General features: G+C 37.5%; 1 protein-coding gene across 6 annotated transcripts in view; it reads right to left on the bottom strand.

Annotated features, from left to right (window-relative positions):
* The window catches only part of LOC109061437 (protein sidekick-1-like), a 297,368-nt gene that overhangs the window by 139,358 nt on the left and 135,567 nt on the right, over window positions 1–22,443 (bottom strand). For all 6 annotated transcript variants that reach the window (XM_042720114.1, XM_042720116.1, XM_042720118.1 and 3 more), the window contains exons 2-4: window positions 20,458–20,617; window positions 17,859–17,965; window positions 14,877–15,024 (exon numbers count right to left, since the gene is read on the bottom strand). In XM_042720114.1, coding sequence (XP_042576048.1) covers window positions 14,877–15,024; window positions 17,859–17,965; window positions 20,458–20,617 — 415 coding nt within the window. The remainder of the gene's footprint in view (window positions 1–14,876; window positions 15,025–17,858; window positions 17,966–20,457; window positions 20,618–22,443) is intronic.

Below are 22,443 nucleotides of genomic sequence, written 5' to 3'. Positions count from 1 at the left end.
TATTAAAAATTTGATGTATTTATGTTTTCATATGAACTCAAATTAATTGTTGTTATTTATTTATTTTAATATTAAGTCACAGACAATTATAATATGATTTATTGTAATATATTTCCAACAATATAAGGTTCATTGTCTTTTAGCAGTGAAACCGTGTAGGCAGCATCAGTATTTAAAGTGTCTGTCTCTCAGTTTTCGAGGCACACATTCAAGACCCAATCAGATCAAATAAATCATTCTAGACAACAGAATCTAGTCAAAGCAGAAGATGCATACATCATGAGCTTCAAGCTTATTAGATGATTCAAGTCTGTCTATTTTTCAGCTTCTGTATTCTTCAGTCCAATATTTCAAAAGTACCATATCACCAAAAATTGCAATACCTCTGCAAATTTCTTCACCCTAATTTAATTTAATCCTCCATACAGGCAAGTGCTCAGCAAACATGACCTAGTTTCACTCACCAGAGAGAAACTTCCCTTCAGCCTTCTCAAAAAGACTTTATTTACAATCTTTAAATGTCCCTCCACACAAAAAGAAGTGAATGTTGCACTAAATTCAGAAGAGACGCTCATCTAAACTGAAAAATACATTGCTTTGTCTTGCCAAGTGCATTATTGGACAACACCTTCTTTTATGGGACTTGCGAGTGATAATTAGATATGTCCCAAAAAAAGCCATTTAGCCTGCACCAACATGAAAAACAGTGTTTACTGAAATTATTGTAATCTTTGCACATTACCATCATCAAACATGTAATTAAAGGTTTGGAGTGTGAACAGTTTTTTCCCTTGCGACTCGCAGAAGTGAGTGCTTATCACACCAATGACACATTTAGAAAACTGCAGACAGAATTCCCTGACCGCATCACCACTAAGATGCTAACTTCACTGCACTAGTACACTTAAAAGTAGCAGGAGCAGAGAAACTGATAATGGGTGTATTCTGCCAAGCTTGTCTTGACTTGCCAACAGAGCAGCCCAAAAAGCGTTGCGGTGCTACTTAATTTTATACTAAGTTGTTAGATGCACAGAGTCAACAGGAGGTGGGAATGTGGTTTTCTTCCGAAGCATTGCACAACAACCAGTCAGTGACACAGACAGATGCTTGTTCCCTGTTAGCGGCACAAAACACACAGCGAGAGAGCAGCAACCTTGAGCAAATGTACAGGATTAAAAAGAATTACACTGCTCTTAGTAAAAGCAACTTGCTCATTGCGGCGCGCATGTAACATATTGCTTTGTTTGTAGTGCATGCTTAACTCAAATGCACCCGGAGTGCAATAGTCACTTAACCGCTTATAAAGTAAATTAAAGTCCCTGACTTATGAGGTCATTAAGTCTGTACACTGAACATTTAAATGAAAAGTAGCAAAATGTTTGTACTGCTAAAACGTACGCATTTAAATCGCTTCTTTTATTGCAGTTAGTGCCAAGGTGCATTAGCCAAGCACATGCTAACTAAAAGATAGATAGATAGATAGATAGATAGATAGATAGATAGGTAGATAGATAGACAGACAGACAGACAGACAGACAGACAAAACTATATGTTCTTTAAATTAATAGTTCACCCAAAATAGTCACTTTCACACTATCCAAGATGTAGATGAGTTTGATTCTTCATCATTACTTATTTAGAGAAAAGTAGCATTACATCACTTGCTCACCAATAGAGCCTCTGCAGTGAATGGGTGCCATCAGAATGAGAGTCCAAACATCTGAAAACAACATCACAATAATCCACAAGTAATCTACACAACTACAGTCCCTTAATTAACGTCTTGTGAAGTGAAAAGCTCCATGTTTGTAAGAAACAAATCCATCATTAAGCCTTTTTTTATACGTCAAACCATTGCTTCCTGCTAAAATATGAGTCCTCTATGAATTATATTGCTTTCTCTAGTGAAAATCTAATCTGAATCAGGAGAGAAATATGCACGGATCAAACACCCTTTACAAGCGAAAATAGTCCAAAACAGTTCTAGAAGTGATTTTCTCCAAATCTGTTCAGACGAAGAAACTAACTCATCTACATCTTGGATGGCCGAAGGGTGAGTCAATTTTTTTTATTTTTTATTTAATAATTAACTACAATAATTATAACAATGATATTTAATAACGATAATTTGAATAATTTATTCATCCTGTGGCCTCTTGGATGTTTGCTGAGGCCCCCTAGTGGTCCCTGGCCTCCTGTTTGAGAGCGGCTGGCTTAGAGGACAGCGTAGAGCATTTCACTCTGAAATACACAGGGAAGACTGATTAAAAGCTCAAAGCTCAGAGCTCAAGACAGCATGGCTGGCCTGTAGCCATCGAGCGGCAGTATTCAGGTGCACGATCCGTATCTAGCAGCTTTGGAGACCGCAGGATACGGCTTCTTTTCCTGCTCCGGCAGAACCGCCGCGGCGCGACAGATGGACAGACACAACAACCCTGTGTGTCAAAACCTGCTGTAGCATTCACTCTAATTCAATTATAAAATTGATTGCCTGGAAGTCGGCCTCCAGCTAACATACGCTTTGGTAAACACGTTAAGACTAAAGATGCAAAGCTAAACAGGTATTTCCAGCAGTCTGGAGTGAAAAACTGTGTCTGGAACCAATTATCAGAAATTATTATTATTATTATTATCATTTTTGTACTTTGCTTCTCATCCGATCTAGCCAACAGCCCCAGATTTGCCATTTAAACATGTTAAAAGTTCACTGTGTTTATGTAATCGCTATTGACCTTTAATTATATTTATCTTAAAAAGCGCTTTGCAATTGCATAAATTAGTTATTTATGAGCCGAAATGTATGCACTATTCACTGGTCTATTTGCATGACAAATGGATCTGGGAATTAATTGCAATACTTAATAGTTAATGCAGAATCAGGTACGGCCGGGCCATTGGTTTCCCAAAATATCCCATTCTTCAAAATTAAAGATGGTGGGTTTTTTTTCCTTTTTAATTTAGAGAGGTGAATAGGTCGTTTTTTTTAATGCTGTGAGCGGTAATGGACTCCTTGTTAAAAGGCTGAAAGGCCATCACAAAACACATACACTCTTAACAACTGTATTATTTGCAATGAAAGCCAAATGGCTGCACTGTCAAGATAGATGGACACTCTCTATTTTCCAGAAGTGAATTATGCTTTCAACAGGTAACTAATTGCGCAGATGAGATTTCAGTTGGAGAAAAGTCAGCTCTTCATAATACGTTGACATTTCCACACTCGTCTTTAGGACTGTATTAATCCGCCTCATCACAATGAACTCTGGGCCACTGTCTGCGGCTGCACACTGCCGAACACGCCGTCCCTGCGACACATTGGAGTGTTTCAATATGTCACACATGAAATCTTGAGCTTGATCTTCCTTTTCAGAACAGATTGCTTTCTGTCTACCCACACACTTCTGTCGCCCGCCATCGCAGAGATGGGCGCGTGCGTCTTCTGACATGAAATGGGGGCTGAGCAAGAGTGCGCCACATAAAAGGATTGACTGACAGAGCTGGTCGCTCAGTGAAAAGCAGGATAAGGGATAAACATGCTGAAGATAGATATCTTCCTTTTCATTTTTTCCAGCAAACACAGAACGTCTCTTTCGTTCACACGTCTAGCCAGTCTGCTCAATGCGGGTAGTGAACTAGGCATAATCTGAAGTGACTTGTGAGACGCTTTTTGAAAAGCAGACATTTCAACTACTGCTAAAAGCACTAGTCGGACTGATTTTTATTATGAGTAGCATTTTACCTTTTTCTTTTTACTATATAAAAACTTGAAACTTTCATCAAACATTAACTTCCATACTCATAAAACATAATAATCCAAAACATGAATATTATAATATTTTAAAAAGTATTCTCATGTTAACAAATACTGACTCGTATCAATTTTACAGAAATTACAACTAAGCCTCAGTAATCTTTTACTATCAATTTTCAACCTAGCTAGTGTACTTGTTTACCAATAAATGTAAAAATATCAATATTAAACAGCACAACTGTTTTCAACATTTATAACAATAATAAATGTTTCTTGAGTTGCAAATCAGCATATTACATTGATTTCTGAAGAATCATGTGAGACTGAAGACTGAAGTAATGATGCTGAAATTTCAGCTTTGCCATCACAGGAATAAACTACATTAACACAGATAAGTTCATTTAAATTGTAATAACATTTCACAATATTACTGCACAATGTGTATATGGAAAATTACACAATTCTCCTGTTATGCATAAACAATCTACAGTGTGTTTTTTCATACAATGTGTTTTTAGAGTGTATAATTTCCAAAAGTCCAGAGGGCAAAAATATGGCATTTTACTTGGCTCCTCCATAATAAAACATATGCATTTGGATTGACTTTTGGGCCAATTACTCTATGCAAACTCAGAGATGACAAATCGAACAGGAATAATATTACCACATGACCACAGTGTTTGTCAAAAAGCAGTAGGTAATTCACCCAGGAATTTCTCCTGGGTGGTAAGAGGGGAAAAAAGGCAATAAAATCACTGACTAACACCTATTAATGCTGAAATTGCATCATGTCAACATGTAAAACAATTACACCCCAAATAGGGCTATAGAGAATCATTCCTGTTACAATGCCAAGCTCCAGCCTTCGCTATATGAAAGTATCATGGGATCATGAAACACTTCTTTCCAGGTTTCAGTCCAATCAATCATGAAAATTTAATATCTCTGCATTTTACGGATTCTGGTCAATTTAGCAATTGCTCAATAATGCACCTTAGTGGTGGCATTTCTTCTTTATTTTAATGTGTAATCCGGCAGCTTCTCTGGAATACCCTGTTAAAAGGCAATTATCTATCATCCGTGTTTCGGCTCGATACCAGTCCTGATTAATGTGTAATTGGAGTCAATGATAATTCTTTAGCAACATTTAATCACACTTCAGGTCCAACTGAGCTGCCAGTAAGCAGACACACAGCAATTGCTCTCAAATACGCAAACCCTTTCCGTCTGTGAGCAGTCCAAACTTTCCTTTATTGGTGTCTAAAAGCTTCCTAGTGGGCATGAGGGAGGCTGTAGACATGAGATCAGGACAGGCCCTTCATTCACATTTTCTTATCTGCTACTTGCATCTCTCTTCCTCTTGTTTACTGAAAAGAGTGCAGGAGCATCTCTCCAGTCTGCAGGATGAGTGATATAAGTGCTGACTTCTGATTTGATGTTCTGTCCTCTTCCTCCAGCTGCATTATTTCACCATCAGAGGTTTGAATGCAGAGATGAGGGCAGACGGCTCTTCCAAGCCCAGGCTCCTTTCATGGTTGACTGTCCCTCAGTGGCATCCTGCCGCCATTGTGACTGAGACCGACTGTAACTCTACCAGCAGACACCACAGGCCTGAGAGATGCTTTAATCAAAAACAACTTTCAAATGGATTCTGACAGTGCTCCTGTAGGATACTCAGTGCCATACAGGAGGCAAAAAATGCTTTGGAACCTCAAAAAACTTATTTTCCTTTTTCAAAATGGTCAGTGAAAGAAAATGTTAAATCCATGAAGGGAGGGAGGTGTGTGACCTAAGAAAAGGTTGTTGTTAACCTCAAACTACTGAATATATTATTCATTTTCATTCTAAACTAAACTGTTAAAGGACATATTGCACATATGGAGTAGTTAAATGTTATATTAATTAAAAACATATTTATGACATTATTATTTTCATTGTTGGATATAGTAAAGAAAGTATCTGAGATATGAAAGGCCGAAAATCATAAAAATGCAAACATTTGCTGTTTAAATCCTGCTATTTTTCATTCCAGAATATAACTGTACAATTGTTGTATAATTATTTTGCATTTTTTAGCACTATAAATGTAACACAAAATTAAATGTGAAAAATAAACATTTATAAATAAAAAACAAAAATGTCGATTAAAGGGGTCATATGATGCAATTTCAAATTTTCCTTTCTCTTTGGAGTGTTACAAGCTTTTGGTGAATAAAGAAGATCTGTAAAGTTGCAAAGATGAAAGTCTCAAATCCAAAGAGATATTCTTTATAAAAGGTGAGACCATGTTGTAGCCATGTCGTTTAGATGCTGTGTGTTTCATTGTGAAAGTGAAACTACTTTGTTTGTGTTTACTTTGTCATGCCTGGAGCTGATCCGTGCTGGTTGCTGAGGAAATACATTAACTTTGCACTGTGGATTGCAGAATGCACTTTCACCATGGACGAAGCAGAGTCCAGCCCGGGGTCGTCACATGTGGTTGCCGCAAGCACAAGATACGCTCCTTCGTAGAATCCGCCTCAAGCCGCCCGCCTCCTCTCACTCAAGCCAGCCGTGGTTCACTGTAGACCGCGGTCCACTCTAGGCCTCCGGCCTCGGCTCATTCAGGCCAACCGTGGTTCACTCTAGGCCGCGGCTCACATTAGGCCTCCGGCCTCCTCTCACTCAAGCCGGCCGCGGCTCACTTTAGGCCTCCGGCCTCTGCTCACTCAAGCCGGCCGCGGCTCACTTTAGGCCTCCGGCCTCTGCTCACTCAAGCCGGCCGCGGCTCACTTTAGGCCTCCGGCCTCTGCTCACTCAAGCCAGCCGCGGCTCACTCTAGGCCTCCGGCCTCCTCTCACTCAAGCCGGCCGCGGCTCACATTAGGCCTCCGGCCTCCTCTCACTCAAGCCGGCCGCGGCTCACTTTAGGCCTCCGGCCTCTGCTCACTCAAGCCAGCCGCGGCTCACTCTAGGCCTCCGGCCTCTGCTCACTCAAGGCCACAGTGTGTGATGCTGATTTCAGTCACACGCTTGAGGCATTCGGCCAATCACAACGTGCTGGATAGCTGGCCAATCACAGCACACCTCACTTTTCAGAGCAATAAGCCTTGTAAAAATCAACATGTTTTAGAAGGCAATAATATACAGTATGTGAAAAATAATGTGTTTTTTTTAACCTTAAACTGCACAAACACATTTCATTACACCAAATACACAAAATAATGTTCTTTTTAGCAGCATCATATGACCCCTTTAATACAAACAACAACAACAACAAAAAATAAATAAATAAATAAATTGACAAGAAAGGAAAAGAAAGAAAATTTACTTTAATTTGAAGCCCAAAATTTAGTATAAAATCTAATCTAAATATAAAAGTGTTTTATGCAAAAAGGGGAACACAGTTAAATATTTTATTAATTAAAAACAAATGTATGATTTTTAATTGCTGGATACAGTAAGATGATATCTAAGATGGGGAAAGACAAAAAAAAAAAATCCTAAAAATGAAAACATATGCTGTTTAAAACCTGCAACATTTCATGCATGAATAATTTTATAATTTTAAAAATAGTCAGATAATATGTTTGTAAAATATTTTAGCAAAATACTTAATACAATTTTTTAAATGATTGTAGAAAGTCATTAATTTATTAAATTCAACATTTATAAATAAAAAATTTCAATAAATACATAATAAAAATGAAAGCCTAATTTACTTTTATTTTATGCCCAAATTTAGTCAGGTTTCATATAAAAAGTGGAACACAGATAAATATTATGTAAAATAAAAACAGATTTATGATATTTTCATTGTTGAATTCAGTAAAGAAGATTTCTAAGATGGGGCTGTCCAAAATCATAAAAATGCATTTGTTGTTTAAAACCTGCTACTTTTCACACAGGGTTAATTTGATAATAATTTAAACAAACAAACAAACAAACAAACAAACAAACCTAACAGCTGTTACAAGAGAGAAAAAAAGTGCCTGTAATGCTCACAAACAAAAGTACTCGGACACCAAAGTGTACCCTACTCGTAGAAAGTGCCTTGACTGGATTCTCTGGGTCTCTGCTTTAGCAGTGACAACAGACTAATTTATTTAAGAGTGAAGGAGGGAGTGGATGAAGACAAATGTGGGCAGAAGCCATGGGCTAGAACAGGCTCACCCCACAGGTGCCCCAATTGACTGATGATGGCTCTCAATAATTAACTTCATAAAGGGGCCCTACCAGCCAGCAGGTGTATTAAAACCAGGCCACATAAACGGCCTCTATTGAATTAGCCAAGCCTACGTCATTTTTCATTTGACTCCTCAGAGCAAAACCACATTGATTCAAAATGGACGTGTCCATTCGGTGAGAATATGAGCTCAAACCCTCCCTTGAGTGACAGGACAGAGACGTATTTCTCAATCGTGTCATCTCCTCCTGATTACATTTGTCTAACACATCATTTGTGGAGAGGAGTGCAAGGAATGATGACAAACAGCTGAAAAAAGCTAGCTAACATGATTTGAAATAATAACAGCAAATCACAAACACATTACCGGCACAATTCAGCTCAGAACAAATCTGATATCTCATTCTTTTCAGGAGAGCATATTCCTGGAATTCAGACTCCAAAAAGCTCGAAAATGGCTTCATAGACAGTTTCTGATTTTGCTAAAGCCCTTTTAAAGCAAATCAGTCCACTCAGCAGCTCTTTGTAATGCTATTTTCTAGTCGTGTTGTAATGCTATTTTCAAGTCAGTTCCTACTTACGTGCAAAAAAAGAAAAGAAAAAAAAAAGCCAGAAACAGCCTAAAATTCTTTGTCAAGATTACATTTCAATAGCATGTCAAATTAGCTAGAAGATTTGACCAAAAAAAAAAAAAAAATCAATTATCTTATATCAGGCTAAAATTTAAATATATATTTGAAACTATTATTAATCGAATAAATAATAATAATAACACTACTACTACTACTACCAGTAATAATAATAATAATAAAATGTGTTCTTGCTATAATTCCTAACAAATAACCTTTGCCAAGCTCATGTTTCAATGTCACATCACCTATAATATGTGACAAAAAATGTTTCATTAATTAGCTAATCAGGATAAAAATGTAAATAAATAATTGAAACAATTAAATAAATGCAAAAATTGCAATAATAATAATAATAATATTAAATTATTTGCCAAGCTTGTTTCAATGTTTCAATTTAAAAATAATGTACCAAAATGACAAAATAGAAAATTAATTATAAATTATTATAGTATAATAAGATTTCAATCTAAATAATAATAATAATAATAATAATAAATAATAATAATAATAATAATTCTATCGCTATTTGCTCAAACTAATGAACTAAAACAATATATTTTAAATGTTTTGGGACCAGTGACTCTTTTAGACAAGTAAACAGTAATCAGTTTTACTAGTTCAAAATACAGGTAGATCGAAAAGCTTGTGGTAAGTGTAATTTGGTGCACTAAAGTGCCAAAACATGCAGGAGTCTGGGGGCTGTCAAGTCCCTTGACGAAAAAAGAGATTCACATATGACAGAGCAGAAACACAGCACATGGACCTATTGCTGTCACCACACAAACACCACAGCCCCGTTGCTTGTACAGAAGAAAATAATCGGCTTCCTGTGAGCACTTCCTTTACTGTCTGGTTTCTTGCTGGTGGTACTCGGGACAGATCTCGGGATGAGTCTAGCGTGGAAGCCGTTTTATGCACTGAGCGCGATGGGAGCCTGAATAGCTCGTAATGGGTGGAAACATCAAAGATCTCAAATAATGAATGATGAAAAATTCAGCAAGGTAGAGGAGGCTGCAAGGACAAAGCGATGAGAGGTAGACACAATATCTTATTTCCAACCTGCTACTTTCATCTGCAGTGGCAACAGAAAGCACTTCTCACCAATGGGGTAATTATCGCCATCATGAAAGTTTCATGCTGTCTAAAGGGGAAGCCAGTGTGGAACAATAAGAGTGACTTTCAAAGGCCTGTGCTTCGCTGTCCTCCCCTGCATTGGCATTCACCTCTGGACCTCCCTACTTTAACAACTTTCTGCCTTTGTGTGGCTCAAAGGGAAGAAAAGATGACCAAAAAAACTAGGGGAGATGGAGAAGGAGAAGCCGTAACCACACAGAAGAGAAGTAAAAAAAACACAAAAAACTGTGCACCATTTGGATTGCGGCACAGTTATCTCTCAGCACGTGGATGCGATAGGAATCACACAGAGCAGCATCGCCCGTCCACACGGCCGCTTATTTCATGCTACATTAACAGACCAAAGGGATGTTTCTGAGGCCACGGAAAAACTGAAACACAGAGCTCAAGAAATAATAACGCTGAAATACTGCACAGCAGCATGTGATGAAGTTACTAAAAATCTCTTTTATTTAGGGAATGTTCAATGGGCTATCAAACAGAGTTGGATTAATAAATTGACTACATAGCTCAACGATTCATAATGCTGATTGCGAGAAAACAAAGATCTGCAGGGCAAAGGAAACGAGCATTTGCAATGAAGCCATACTGGAATAAATATGACCGCCTCAAGCTGCTTTCACTGAGTGGTGCCTCTGCTTTCCACATTTCAATGAGATGCATTTCCACACTGGAATTCTCAAATGGGCAGCTTGAGAATGAATGAAAAGTTGCTACGGCCACAAAGTCTTTTTGGACACTCAAGCCACTCACGTAAATATGCATTTGTGATTGCGCTCGATACAAAATATCAAATCAGCCAGCATTTATTTTAAAGAGGGATGGCACAATATCATTTTCCAAGTAAAATGTTTCACAAAAAAGACATTTGTTAGGTTTCAAATGATAAACAACAGAAATATTGTTCAGCTTGTGTGCTCATGCAAGGCTCTGAGCACTGAAATAACTTCAGTCCCTGCAACAAATATGAGAAACAGGATATTATATCATGGTCTAGGTCTTATGTTTTTAACAAATAATAAATAAATACTAACAAATTTAACATGCTAGAATACACTTCTGTTCCAAAGTTTGTGTTTGGTAAGATTTGTTTTTTTTTGCTTGGTCTTTTATGTCCACCAATGCTGCATTGATTTGACTAAAATATAGTTTAAAAAATACAGATAACAATTTTGAAAAATTGAGCGGTGCTGCATATTATCTGCTCTACCACAACAACACAAACTGTACCAGTCTGAGTCCATCTGTGGTGTCTAGATGCTCTATTGGTCAGTTACGCAGATATTAAGGTCAGAATTCACCACCTTGAGCTTTGGTACACAAGAAAACATGAAATGCTTTTTGCATTCGTTTCCAATCTAGTCCCATGTTTGCATGCACATAAATGAAGGTGAATGAAGAGCAAAGTCAAGTGTGATCACACCTTGAATGATCCATGTCCATTGGTAATATGAAGGACTTCACACATTTACTAAAAATCACCTGGGTTACAAGTAAAAAAAAAAAAAAAATAAGTAAAATAGAGAATAGTTAGTTCTTAAGAAAAGATATAGCTCCATATCATGAGATTTCTGAAACATACTTCTAACTCATTGAAAATGTTGTCTAATAATCCCATTAAATACAACAAGTATTAAATGAAAAAATAATAACATTAGTAACAACTAACTTATCTGAGGCACCTCTGTGCCAATTCTGGGAGAGCATTCTTACATTAGTCCTTGAGGGGGTCTAATTTTAGCTTTTCACTTCAAAACCAAAACTATCATTTTTACTCCACATGTCTAAAACCACTGATGTGTTGTTAATAGATCACCCATTGACAAACAGATACATAAAACTTTGATATTCAACATAATACATTGTCATAGATCACTATTTTCCACAGGCACAAAATTAGATCAATAACTGTTTCAGCTGACTAAATCTCACAAATGTTGATATTCAAATGAAATGACAAAATTAAAAATAGTGTAGCCATTCATCAAAAGTACTGAGATGAGATTTTGTGCATTCCGGGGGGCAAATTACCCAGTCTTACCCTACTATTTTTAATCATGCTACTAGAATACTTTAATAGGCCACTGTATATTTTAGTGTTGAAAATCTGGTCTACATCACTTTGATTAATCAATGCAAAAAAAGCAGCAAATATGACAGAAATATTCTGCTAGCTGACCGCTCAGAATCTCCAGAGCAGAATGGCTGCAGTCCATGTTGGTATTAAGATTATCAATGTAACCATATTGTTATTTTGGGTACTTCTTTCCATTGATCAAACTAGTTTACTGTCTATGTCTGTACTGAGCATATTAAGCTTTATGAGGGCATCTCAACAAAGAACCATTGATTTCTTTCACTCCACTCTTTGTAGAGGAACATTAGTGTTTTGCAAAGCAGCATTTATCAGTTCTGTGAAGGAAACATCATACGAGACTCACAAATAGATTTATGTTGCAGCATGTTTATCCATGTTAATATTGAATCAGGGCCGTAGATCCTAGCACACAGATAAACTTTGATCCTACAAGGGCAGTTAATGTAATGACCGTGCCAGTCAAGTGCTTATGAACTACAGCCCAATTTCCCAAAGTCCATCCTGGGGATTTTGCCCAGTAACACATCGTGCCAGTTTAAATGGCTAAGCTGATTGCATTGCTTCAGCCGCTGCCACAGAACAATTAAGGATGTGACATCACATCCAATAGTGCGCTAATGGGCTTGGCTGGATGTATGATTGCTTGATATTAGTCTGCCATCCTCTGTGCTGGGTGAGCTTCTGGGTTTGAGTCTGGATGCCGCAGACACCAGCTGGGCTGCGTATAGGGTCAAAGCAGCAGCGCTGTCTGGGAAGACCGCCAGGCTCCCAAAGGTACAGATTCCCTCGGTTGCATATATGCGGCAGTGAACATTGTCAGCAGCAGTGGCATATTGATTTTATGTATGTGCCCCTGCTTTCTGTCATGATGCAATATTCTGTCAAAGCACTGGCAGGAGAGCACCGGTCCAATTATTGAGCTGGCGTGTAGCCAACCGCCTTAACTACATCTACAAAGAGCCCGTATATCCACCTTCCAACATGTCTTTCAATCCAGTGCACAATTTTGCTTCAGAAGAATACAAGTTACATGTGTAAAACTACATATGTTCAAAATCTGATGGTCTGGGAGTCGTTGACGGTTATTCACTTTCCAGAAAGTTCCTGTAAAGCAAGCCAGTTCACTGGCCGGCCATTTTTGTAACAGCTCTGCAGCAATTTCCAGACATGCAATTACAGTTCATTAGGAAAGTATTGCAATCTATGTAACTTCTTTTTGAAATTACATTTTAATAATATATTTCAAATCAGGAACAAAATCTTATAACAATGGTAAGCCCAGTTCACACAAATAAATATATAAATAAATAATTCAGGCTCACCCAGCTAATACAAAATCAATAACCAAATGTCTGACTCTTTATCCTTTCATTTCTGTACTGTATTGGGTTTATATTTTCTCATATTTTAAATATATACAGACACACAGACACATACATGAGTCAACCGGTGTCGTGAAGCATCGGTCTGCCCTTTAAATTATGTTATATATGAGAGTATATCTCAAAAGCTTTTAGATGTTTTAGAAAGAAGTTTCTTATGCTAACCAAGCCTGCATTTATTTTATCAAAAATACAGTAAAAACAGTAATATTGTGAAATATCACTACAATTTAAAATAATTGTTTTTTTTATTTGAATATATTTTAAAATGTAATGAATTCCTGTGATACGGGTATATTTGTAGCAATAGCCAAAAGTACATTGTATGGGTCAAAATTATAATTTTTAATATATTTTTTGATCAGTAATATACATTGCTAAGAACGTCATTTCGACAACATTCAAGGTGGTTTTCTCAATATTTTGATTTTTTTGCACCCTCAGATTCCAGATTTTCAAACAGTTGTATCTCGGCCAAATATTGTACTATCATAACAGACCATACATCAATGGAATGCTTATTTATTCAGTATAAATTTATACATTTGGTCCAGGGTCACACATGCTGATTTGCTGCCCAAGAAACATTTATTATCAATGTGCAAACAGTATGCTGTTTAATACTATTGTGGAATAGAACAGAATACATTTGATGAATAGAAAGTAAAAAAAACAGCATTTATTAAAAACTGATTTTAGCAACATTATAAATATCTTTAATGTCACTTTTGATTAATTCAATGCTTCCTTGCTAAATTAAAGTATTAATTTCTTTCAAAAAACAAAAACAAAAAACATCTCTTACTGACCTCAATGGGCAGGACAAACTGTTCATGATAGATTAGCATTTACACAACAAGTGTGATTTGGTCCCACGCATTTCTGACTACTCACGAGGCATGACTGATTGGATCACACATGGTGATTGGTTGTCCACATGTGATCAGATCAACGAGACGTATAATAATTCCAGGTGTAAAGAGAATCACAGAACCACGACCACAGTCATGATGCAATATTCTTTTTTTAAAGTTTTTATTGAGAATTAAACTGCCTGATCGTCGACCTAACTAATCAATCCAAGTCTGAAGCCAAACGGAACGAATGTAAATCATTACTACCCAGAGTCTATTTCTAAATTTACCTGCGTTAGCCTGCTTACTTTTCAATTACACCTTCTTCCAAAATCAAATGCAATTCTCGAATGGGCCCACTGCTATATGCTTGGAGTGAAAGGTAAGTCATTAGATGCGTCTCAGTGGTGGAGTTTTATTTGGGTCTCGTCGGAATGAAAGACACTTGACTGATAACGGCGAATCGGATCAGCCTCGTCGATCTCAGCCTTGGTGAGCTTAATTAGAAAAAGGCAATGAAGAACTACCGTAGCAAGATTAAAGAAGGAGAGAGAACAGGCATTAATTGCACTTCTGTGACAAGGCAATGGGAGAAAAACACTCACGCACACACTCAAAGAAAGCCTTGCACAGTATCCATGTCTTCTGCATCACTGGCTGAAGTGTCTCTGTGTTTTCCCAGCATTTTCCAGTGTGGGCCACCGTAAATGGATGCCCAGAGGGATTAAGCGTGAACAGGAAGGTAATTACATCTCTTACGTGAACCCAAAGCCATAGGGACCTTTGCTGGGTCACCCAGAACTTTCCTAATGAGCAGGCGTTCAGGTTTAAAGATTAGACAAGCAATTAAGCTCTACTTACACTCTGTTGCTTGGAATGATCTTGTAACCGTCCCTGAACCATGTCACCTGTGGCCGCGGGAAGCAACTGACTGCTGGGGAGTTTAGGATGGCGGCCCGGCCCTGTGTCACTGTCTTTCTTTGGTCATTGTCGAGAAAGTCTCCCATATCTGTGAGAAGAAAGTCAGGGATCTTATTACAAACATGGGAAGTTTATTTTTATACGAAAATTTATACGAAACAAAGCAACCCTGATGATACATTCAGAAGGCTTTTGGGTACAAACTGCAGAGGTATTCAATCAGAAACATTTATTCAAACATTTATTCAAACATTTATTCATGGCGCACAGCACCACAAGATTGCATCACTATGCAGAACAAAAGAACGTCTAGCACATTGAATTTGGTGACATAATTCCAGCGGAGCAGTTTTCACATCGATTTAAAGTGTTTAAAAAGTTTTTGTTTCTGGTTTTAAAAAGCCAAAAACAACTGCAGCCAGTAAACAATATCCCTAAACTGGCTAAACTTGCACTGATCTGCCAGATTTTTAGAAAAAAACTGTGAAAGTTTTGTTGAGGGTTTTGGTTCTTTTGCTGTTTTAAAATATCAGAAATCATTTGGTGAAGTGATATGGACATGTAATGTGGTCTAAGCTGCCTGGAACTACTTTAGCACTGTTTCCCTAAAAAAAATTAAAATAAAAAATCGCACACCTTAGAATGTTAGTCAACCAATCAGATTCAAGCATTCAACAGCCCCATATTATAAATGTTTATAATGGGTCCCTGTCCACTTCTCAGATTGCTCCTACCACACTGCTGGGAACTAATTAATTATTTTTTTTAAACATATAACACATAACATAAGTGTTCAGCACTACTGTACATCATAGCATAAACTAATGTAAACATAAACTGTGCTATAAACGAATGGATCAAACAAGATCGAGCAAACTGATTTGCCTTAAAAGGACTATGTTGCTGAAATTACACACTTCACCTAACAAGCAATCTTCCTTGCTGGTTTGTTTTGGGTAACTGAGGAAAGATGTCATTTAAGAGGAGCTGTTTAAAGCTGGAGTAAAGGAGCCTCAAAAGTAAGGTTTTTCTACCACAGTCATCTTCTGCTCAGTGTTAAAGGATTCAAAGCATAAGGAACTTTTATGTCATTTAAGTTGAGCTTCCAAGAATTATTTCTCATGTTTTCACTAGTATGAACATGGCCTATTTTGTGAAGACTCCATCATGGCTGAATGTTTTTCTGAGCTGAAATGCTGCTTCAATGTCTGGAAAATCAGTCAGTCTGGGTCAGTGTGAACCTTTAGAGCATGTTTTAAACAGATTCGCTGGAGTAAAGGTCCAAGCCTAAAAAGTCAGCTTTTCGTGCTACCACAGCCATCTTCTTCTCCTGATTCAGTGTAAATCCTGCCTTATTCAAAGCATAACCGTGAACTTTTAAGAGGTATCATCATTCAGGTCTTTGGCACCTTTTTCCCCATGCATTTACTAAAAATGAGGAGTTTTAAGCTTCAGAAAGGATGCAAAGCACCATTCCACTGCTTCCGCAGGTCCCCCAAGGTCTGGAATCGGTCCTTCTATCTTTATATATATATATATATCTGGGAACAGCCTATATATAAAAGCCTCAGGAATCTTTATGATATGCTAATTTTTTGATATGAATATATATCAGTATTAAAACAATAAAATATATATATATATATTTTAATATATATTTTATCCCAATATATATATATATATATATATATATATAAAATCTCTTCACCCAATATATTAAATATTTCTGAAGGATCATGTGATACTGAAGACTGGAGTAATGAAGCTGAAAATGTAGCTTTTCATCACAAGACTACATTTACTAATATATTAAAATGGAAAACAGTTACTTTAAATTGTAGTAATACAATCCCCAAACTTGATTCTTAATACTGTGTCATTACCTGGATGATCCAGCTTGGTTTTTTTTTTTTGTTGTTTTTTTTCGGTAGTTGTTCATGAGTCACTTGTTTGTCTTGAACAGTTAAAATGCCCGCTGTTCTTCAGAAAAATCCTTCAGGTTGCACAAATTCTTTGAATTTACAGAATATTTGGCATATTTGAACCCTTGCCAACAATGACTGCATGATATTGAGATCCATCTTCACACTGAGGACAACTGAGGGACTCACACACAACTATTACAGAAGGTTTAAATGCTCACCGATGCTCCAGAAGGAAAAACAATGCTTTAAGAACCTGGAGGTGAAAACATTTTGAATTTGAAGATCAGTGTAAATTCAACTTATTTAGTCTTCTGGGAAACATAAGTATATTCTGTAGCTTCTGGAGGGCAGTACTACTTGAAAAAGTATGATATTTAGGCAAAATAATAAAAATGTACACGTCTTCATTCTGTTAAAAAGTTTTCACCTCCAGGTTCTTAATGTGTGGTTTTTCCTTTTGGAGCATCAGTGACCATTTGAACCTTTTGTAATAATTGTGTACGAGTCCCTCAGTGAGAAAAGATGGATCTCAAAATCATACAATCATTGTTGGAAAGGGTTCAAATACTCAAAAGATGCAAAAGAACAGTGGGCAGTTTAACTGTTCAGGACAAACAAGGGACTTATGAACAACTATCATAAAATAAAATAAAAAATACAGCTGTGGATCATCCAGGTAACAAAACAATATTAAAAATCAAGTGTATGTAAACTTTTGAACGGGGTCATTTTTATCAATTCAACTAATATTTTCTCCTGTGGACTACATGTGAACATCTTTTATGGGAAATATCTCATTCAGGTCAGCACTAAATAAAAAATAACATGCATTTTGTATGATCCCTCTTATTTTGGTCAAATAATAAACATTTTGCAGATACTGCAAAGTGTATGTGAAATTTTGACCAGAACTGTATAAGTAGTCTGAAATCATACAACATCACAGAACAGCAACAGACAACAATGCAAAGCTCTGATCTGATCTACATCAACTCACATGCCACTTGTATCTCGGCTCTTCTCTGAAGCAGAGCGCCCATCCTGTTTCTCACCACACACTGATAAACGCCCATATTGGAGCGTTGGAGAGAGGAGATGGTGTACCTAAGAGAGAGACACAGAACCAACAACTTTAATTCACATCCCACTTTGATAAAAAAAGCAGGAAAAACAACAGTTCCCTGCTATTTGCCAACAAATTCAAGGATTTTCGACTCAAATGTGTTCCCATTTAGAGAGGTTGGGTTTAAAAGGTTCACCCTCACAGTCACGACTATCTTTTTTATTTCGCCAGCTTGCACATTAGTGTGAACAGAGCACATCAAAACGCCACACGGGAACTCCTCTCCATGCCCAGCTATGATGACGAATATCAGATTTCAGCCAAAAGGCCACTTTGACCAAAAGCAGAGATGGCGAACGTTGGGGAATAAAAATCTTTTGACATTTCTGAATACGCTGAATACATGACTAATGCGCTGTTGCTCACTACTTAGCCGAATCTGTTTACGTCTCTGAAAATGCCATCCGGTGGGTTTGTGCATCTCAGTGGTAGTTTCCTTCCATCGCAGGAACTCAATAGCAATACGGCGGCAGCTCTGAGCGCACTGTTATGGTGATGAAAGATAATGAGAAAAGCAATACCAATTAGAGCAAACCAGTCCTACAGATGGACAAAACGTAGAAACACTTGACACGGGAAGGCACAAAGATGCGAAACACCTACTTTAGCATGTATACGGCTCCTAAATGGAAGATAAATCAAAACATCTAATGTAAAATTTGACATTTACTGTGAATCAGATGTCGGCAGGGCACTTCAGGTAACGAATGAAAGCATTATTCGTCTCTGAAGAGAGCCGGGCAGGACTGTAGACTCTTCTATTAAGAGAGAAGGAACCCGTAGGGCCAGTTCTTCAGCAGCTTTAACACTCCACACGTCTGAGGAAATGCTGAGTGCTACAGGGGCTGTACGCTGATTAAAAAAGAGGCTATCATTACTGAGAAATTAAACATAAGGCATGGAGAGACCTCAACTAGGAAATTATATCGTTGATTAAATGTACTACTGCATAAACTAGTGGAATCTCTCTCTCTCTCTCTAGAAAGAAAAAAAAACTTAATTAAAAATTATTTGAAAGCGCTTCACTTCTAGTAATTTCATTTTTTATTAAAGGCACGTTCCAGGTTCAATACAAGTTAAGCTCTGTCAAAAGCATCTGTCACAGAAAGTAATGTCGACTCGTCTCTCAGTTTGTAAAAGCAAACAAGAACTGCATCGACAGTAATCCGATTACAGTGGAAGTCTATGGGGGAAGGCATTGCATTAAAATAAACATCAAAATACTGCTTCAACAGACTTAGCATGAGAATGTATTTAAAGAAGAATCATTTAAAGGACACCTATTATGCAAAGTTAAATTTTACATGTTGTTTGAACATTCATGTGTTGGCAGTGTGTGTACACAACCACCCTACAATGACAAGTAATCCAACCGCTTCTTTTTTAATCCCCATAAATCATAAGCAGTGTCTCAGAACAAGTCGTTTGCAGAATCCGCAAAATGTGATGTCACATTTTACAAGCCCCACCCACAACTGTTTACAGACACTGCGGTATTAGCAGAGACCCCACCCTGAGTGAGCCGCACACAATCTGCCATGTTTATCTTCATGCTACAGCATCAAAAAGAAGCATTTGGGTAATAAATGTCTTCTTATTACAGCTATAGAAGTTATTCATTCCAGAGCAGTGAGTGATATTTTGTTTTTATTTTATTGTTTGGGTCATATTAACAGTGTAGACTGCAGTATACTGTATATTATGCTGCTGTCACTTAATACATAGATCTAATATAATCATGTGAAGCATAATTTCAATTTCATCACACTATAAAATATTCCATTCTCAAATTATAGCCTATTTACCATTACTTTGTTTTTCACATTGACTTTCATGATTTGACTCTTTTGTTTACAGTAGATCTTCACAATTAAAATGGTTATTTTCATGTTTTATACTGTAATACAATAAAATCTATAACAAGTATCTGAAATTCGGTATCAAAAAGAAATGAATGCCTGATTAAAGTGTCCAAGCCAGTTTTAATGAGACCTTCATCTGACAGAAAAAAAAAAGACTCTAAATCTGTTAGTTTGGAGAAAAATAATTGAGTTGCATAACAACCTTTGTACAGTGGAAAGAAAGTAAGTGCCTTAACAAAAACACAAGCTTCATATTTTGAGAGGTTAAACATTTCATACTTTAAAAAAAAAAACTGCTTTCATTAAAAACTACACATTATTTAAGTAATGAGAAAGATTCCTTAAACGGATTAATAAATGACAACAGCAGGATAAGTTCTAAGGGTTCTAAGGGTTAATGGTCATGTTTTGAACAAATTTAATATACCTGCCAGAGACAGTGAATAAATGTGCGGGTTGTACAGAAGAAAAGCTGCAGGCGGGATTAATATTAGACTTTTTGTCTTTCATATTAACCATGAGCCTCTGCTGTTCTCTCTCATTGTAACCTTGAGACAGTTCTGAGCAAGACTTCATCTCCAGAAAGCCTTAAGATGAAAGCTGGCACTCACTTGTACTCGGGGGAGAAGGCTGTGATATCTGTGTTGTTGAGTATCCATTTGAACTCCAGAGGCCAGCTGCCCTCCGCCAGGCAGGTCATGACCAGACGGTTCCCTTCTAGGTGGATCTCTGGAGGTCCCGGCTCCGTTTTGAAGTAGGGGGCCACATCACCTGCAGGCAGACATGAAAGAGGCACAGTTAGAAAAGGTGCCAGTTCGCTGTAACGCTTCCCGGCACAAAGTCATGTACCATCAAAGATGAAGTCAATATGCAGGACCATCACCGGTTCCTCAATTTACATCAACCAGTGGCGTCAACTTCACGGAAATCCACAATGATAAAGATGCCCATTTATGCCCATTCCTCAGTGTGAGCAAACAAACAGAGGCAATCACGCAAAGACTATTGCAACATGCTTCTACAAACACGGAGTAATCTTTCATGACACCTCACAGCGCCAGAGAACCAAAGACAGTCAGCGGCAAACCTTTTAAATCCTCCATCTTCGGATTTCTCAACACTTCACAAGAGCAAGGCTCAGAGCTTTGATTTGAAAAAAAAGGACACCTGGGTGCAGTGAATCTGACTTCTGTCAGCGGCTTTGCCGTGTTTCCCCTAAAGCTCAGACAAATCAATTGCGCCATGCAATGGCTCTTTTAAACAGTGTATAAACCATCTGAAATATGTAAGTGAGAGAAGTGTGTCTCAGCCGATATGCACTCGCTGCAAAAAATCATTTTCTGTATAATTTTTTACTGGAAAACAATACAAAAATATTATCTAAACATCAGGATGATTTACTCAAGAAGCGTAATATAATGCTTGTTTTATTGGATGCATTTTGATGTAAGTGTATTTTTCTTACCGCAGTGGCAAAAACCTCTAAATATACAGTAGTAAGATATACTGTATGCACACAACTAATAAACACTATTTGTCAATGTACTAAGAAATATAAACTTAATATTAGAGATTTTATTATGTTATGGCAGTAAATGTATCCAGTTTTAGGGATGTTTTTGGGTAAACAAGACACAGATACTGAAGTTTTGCATGTGCTGAGAGATATGAGGCTTTTTTTTTTAAACATTAGCCTCTACAGATTCCTGTACTGGATGCAGCAATTAATGTGAATTAATTTGTTAAAGAAAAAAAGATTTGATTGCAAGTCCATTTGCATTTATATATCCACATCCAGACACTTTAAGCTCATGTACAGGCTCCTGAATTGCAGTGTTTCAGTTAAATGGCCGAAATGTCAAGGGGTCACAAACCTGCTGTAGAGCACATGGTGGAGAATGTAGACAGATGCAGCAGAGCTGCTGTGGAGCATATCAATGAGGCCTGTAAAAATGGAATGAAACGAGGAGATGGAGTCCAAGGGCCAGTGAGACTTCAGGTGACAGCTGAGAGAGACATAGTGTCCTTGAGGTCAGAGCGATTGAGAAATATCTGAGAGTGACCGGAGTGGGCGAGGAAAGATGGGCATTGCTTTATGGCCGTTTTATGGGTTTACCATGGTCGTCTCTCTAGAATGGAGGACACAAAATGCAAGGACCATACGTTTAAGTAGATTTCCTCGGTTTTTGGGTACTATGATAAAAATGTATGGGTGGACCTGCTGCCAATCAGGTTCCATCATGGAGCTCCTTCTCTGGGGAGTTGAGTTTCTTTAGCTCATGAGTATTGAATTCAACTTCCACAAGGGCGAGCCTCTGAATTTCTCTACTAGCAAAGCTTAGAACAATCCGAGACTGTTTCAGGAGCCCATGTGTTCTTCAAAAATGAAATTAAAAAAGCAATAAGCATTTCAGGAAAATAAATTCTAGGATTTTCATACTTTGGGCTTTGGTTGTTAAATGTGCAGAAACACACACACACACACACACACACACACACACACACACACACACACACACACACACACACACACACACACACACACACACAATTAAAAATATGATTCAAGGTCAAGATCTAGACATTTACAGTACGCT

This window comes from Cyprinus carpio, chromosome B3 (genome assembly GCF_018340385.1).
Source record: "Cyprinus carpio isolate SPL01 chromosome B3, ASM1834038v1, whole genome shotgun sequence".
Classification (NCBI taxonomy): Eukaryota; Metazoa; Chordata; class Actinopteri; order Cypriniformes; family Cyprinidae; genus Cyprinus; species Cyprinus carpio.
The sequence above is the reverse complement of the archived record's forward strand: the minus strand, read 5'-3'. Positions and strand labels throughout refer to the sequence as shown.